The sequence below is a fragment of the Frankliniella occidentalis genome, unplaced genomic scaffold (genome assembly GCF_000697945.3).
Source record: "Frankliniella occidentalis isolate FOCC.00 unplaced genomic scaffold, Focc_3.1 Scaffold125, whole genome shotgun sequence".
Classification (NCBI taxonomy): Eukaryota; Metazoa; Arthropoda; class Insecta; order Thysanoptera; family Thripidae; genus Frankliniella; species Frankliniella occidentalis.
This window is the reverse complement of record NW_026267252.1, coordinates 715,910-719,635: the sequence shown is the minus strand read 5'-3', so window position 1 is coordinate 719,635 and position 3,726 is coordinate 715,910. Positions and strand designations below refer to the sequence as shown.

Genomic DNA, 3,726 nt, shown 5'->3' with positions numbered 1-3,726 from the left:
AAGAATAAAATAAAAGTTTTCACGAAAAATTAAGAGACTGGAATAAAAGAATTTCCCAAACATTTTCTTTTGGAAAATCAAAATTCCTAGCCGTGCCGATACACCGGCACCGCTCCCGCACATTGCTGCAGCCTGGCCTACACCTTCGACTGTAAGGTCACAACCTGCGCGCGAACTCGACCGCGCCGGCGGCAAATAATGAAATCACGAGCAGCTCACTATACTTCCCTCCCGGCCAGGGCTGCGACGGGTATAGATGCTGATGATGTCGTTGTTGTGACCTGACCGCGCCGTGACCTCCTCCTCATCCTCCTCTCTCACCGTCCGGCTGCGCTCTGCCTCCAGGTACGGCTTCGACACGCCGCCCGACTACAACGACCACGAGCTCTACTGCGGCGGCTTCAGCAGGCAGTGGCAGCGCAACAAGGGCAGGTGCGGCGTCTGCGGCGACCCGTGGGACACGCCCCAGGTGAGTCTTGTCGGCGCCGTGAAAAACGAAATAGAAAAAAAGACACACAAACCAAACAGATATAAAAGCCCCGCGTCAAGTTTGTAACCGCGAGTCGTCTGGCCGCGTGCTGGGCGACAGGGCATAGCGGGTGGTGATTACGAGTCTCTGACGCGATGAGGGCGACGAACTCTCTCCTCCTCCTATAAAAGCACAGCAGCGTGACCTCCATCGCGTCCTATTGGGGATGTCCCAGTTTATCGGTACCGCGACGGTAACGATCGCCATGGTAGTGTTGCCCCCCGGGCGTGTGCTGCGTGGGCGTGCGTTACCCCCGCCCCCCTCCTACTCGCTGATAAACAGGCCCGCGGGGCGAGCGACCGCAGCCAGCGCTGCTGCTGCTGCTGCAACTAAGCTTTATGGGGCAGTAAAATGAAAGGCTAGAAAGGCTTAGAAAGTGTCCAATAATAGCAAAAGCTAGGCGCCGGCTGCTATCTCAGGGCCGTGTCCGGTCGCGCGCGCACACACACACACACAGGGGGGCGGAGGCGCGCCACGGTGCGCCGGGTGCGGGTGCTGCTAGGCATGCGCATGCACGCCTCCCCGGACTACGGCTGGACCATGCCATCGAACCGCGAGCTTGAGGCGTTTTCAACCTCTGTGGTCGCACACGCACCCACCACCCAGAAACATGCACGTTCGTACTTCGGCAATGTGTTAAAAGGCTGCTGGACGGGGTTTTGTAACTTTATTAAAAGCCTTTTCTACGAATTGAAAAAGCGCTCAACCAAAGTCCAAGAGTATGAAGTATAGTTTGCCTTCACAGATCCCTGTTGACTACGCCGCTGCCACCGCCGCTGTCGGCGCGCATGTTTGATTAGCACGTAACACCGGCTGGCTGACGGGGCAGAGCCGAGTCGCCGGTCCTGGCCGGTCACTCCCCCGCCACGCCACGCCCCGTTCCGCCAGACCGGCCGGCCTGAGAACTCATGACCGCTCGACTGGAATGGCACTTCTGATTTCCGCCCCCCTTCGATCGCGTTTTCACTTTCGAAGCAGCCTTTCCGTTTGATTCCAATTAATTGTTCAAGAGGGTTGTGGTGCTTTAGCTAGCCGCCGGGTCAACTAGTCTCCTGGTCAGTACATGTCCTTATCGATGTTGGCAAAATACAATGTCTAACGCGTCAATTCGCTTTCGATGCAACCAGGCCTCCGCTCACAGTATGTAGGGCAGCATGGGACCACCTCGCCGATGCGAGTTACGACAGTAAAGTTAACGACTCTCTTTTGCTCCTGCAGCCGCGGCTCCACGAGGCGGGCGGCAAGTACGGCACCGGCACCCTGGTGCGCAAGTACCTGACGGGCACGGCCATCACCATCCGCATCGAGCTCACCGCCAACCACAGGGGGTACTTCGAGTTCCGCCTGTGCCCCGTCAACGACCCGCGGCAGGACGCCACGCAGGTGAGTACACTGTCAATCCGGGGTGTCCAGTGGGTAGGCGACAAAGTCCGAATGACCCGAAAAAAAAATAGGCGACTTATGTCGACTATCTGCTGGACACCTTCTGGTCTTCCGGTCAATAGACCGTTCCGACAGTGCGCTTTTTGAGAAGAAATGAAGAAGTCGGGACCGGAACCAGTACCTGAAGTGCGCTTATTTTTGTCATTTGACAGTGCAGTTCAACTTGAATGACCTCGTTTAAATCTCTAGTAACTGTCAATTCTAGTTTTCACTGATTTAAGCCATTATTTTAGAACTGTTTCCGGTAGTGATTTCATTAATTCTTCTTTAAACGGGCACTGCCGGAACCATCTATTGCATGGGCACAATGGGTGGAATGCCTATGGACTCATAAGATGCAATTACCCGGAAGAACAGAAGGTGTCCAGCAGATAGTCGGATCATCCACAAAGTACGTCCGCCATTTACCGTTACTAACCTTCCAAGGCCAGCCTCGAGGGGTGCTCCAAACGCCTGGTAGGTAGGCAACACCTCGCCTGCTGAGCATGGGCGTACTGCGGGGTGGCCTACCCGGAGTCTCGCAGGCGCCGAGCTCTCATAATTTGCCGAATGAACCTGTGAAAAACAGACGAACTTTTTGGACGATCCCTAGTCGCCTAGTTTTGCGGGTCAGGCGACATTGTCGGCTACCTGCTCGACATCCCGGATTTACAGTATACAGCCACGACCGCCACTGATCGGCTCGCGCTGCTCGTGAACCAAATCTGACTCGTGCCTTTGGTTTTCCGCCCGCAGGAGTGCCTGGACCGACACGTGCTGCAGCGCGCCGACCGGCCGGACCGCGGGGTGGAGGGCGAGGGCGGCGAGGGCGAGCCCCACGCGTCGCGCTACTACCCGGGCCCGGGCAACAAGGTGTTCGCGTCCAAGTACCGGCTGCCGCCACAGTTCACGTGCAAGCACTGCGTGCTGCAGTGGCGCTACATCGCGGGCAACAACTGGGGCATGTGCGCCAACGGCACGGGCGCCGTCGGCTGCGGGCCCCAGGAGGAGTTCCGCGCCTGCGCCGACGTGGTCATCGTCAACTCGGCGGGCGAGGCCGACGACACCCCCCTGGCCCCCGAGGACGTCGACGTGGACACGCCCGTGGACGGCACCCCGGCGCCCAAGTCGCACGACTCGGGCTCGGGCCTGTTCGTGCTCCTCATCGCGCTGTGCGCCCTGGCCGGCTCCGCCACCGTCTTCTCCCTCATGTACCTCTACTTCTACCACGCGGGCGACCGCGTCAAGGGCTGGCTCGCGGCGCGAAGGCGAAACACCAAGGGCGCCGTCGGTGCCGCGGTGCTGCCGCCCGGCCCGCCAGCGCCGCCGCCCAGGCACAAGCGGCCCAGCAGCATGGGGGCCACCATCGTCTGCTAGCGGGCACCTGCCGGGCGCCGCCCGCCAAGCTCACTGCCATCAGGATCTCACGACTCCGGACTCGATTACATGTTCGAAACGTTGTTTTAAATTGAAACTATCCTGGAAATGACTTTGGTACATTCGTTAGACTCATGATGGTCTTAAACACAACCGTGGCTGTATTGCTGTTTCACGCCATTAGTTCCTAAAAAGAATCAAAAACTGCATGGGTGTAATTTTTTTGTTGAAGTGCAGCAAATTGTGATATTTCTTTTAACGTTTCAATCACTTAGAGACATGCCAACACGAGGTGAATTAAGAAGAGAAGTAGATTTGCACTCAGGGTACATTAAAAGAAGACTGTTACCTAGATGACTGGAACCATTCTGGGGTCCACTGAGTAATTTATGATAGAA

The 3,726-nt window shown here is 57.1% G+C and overlaps 1 protein-coding gene across 1 annotated transcript; it reads left to right on the top strand.

Moving 5' to 3' along the window:
• Window positions 1-301: 301 nt before the first annotated feature.
• Window positions 302-3,720, top strand: LOC113206834 (uncharacterized; the record flags this gene model as incomplete). Its single annotated transcript, XM_026423091.2, has 3 exons — window positions 302-469; window positions 1,748-1,912; window positions 2,708-3,720. Coding segments are annotated over 3 exons (954 nt in total), but the record flags the coding sequence as incomplete, so codon positions are not given.
• Between the last annotated feature and the right edge of the window lie 6 nt (window positions 3,721-3,726).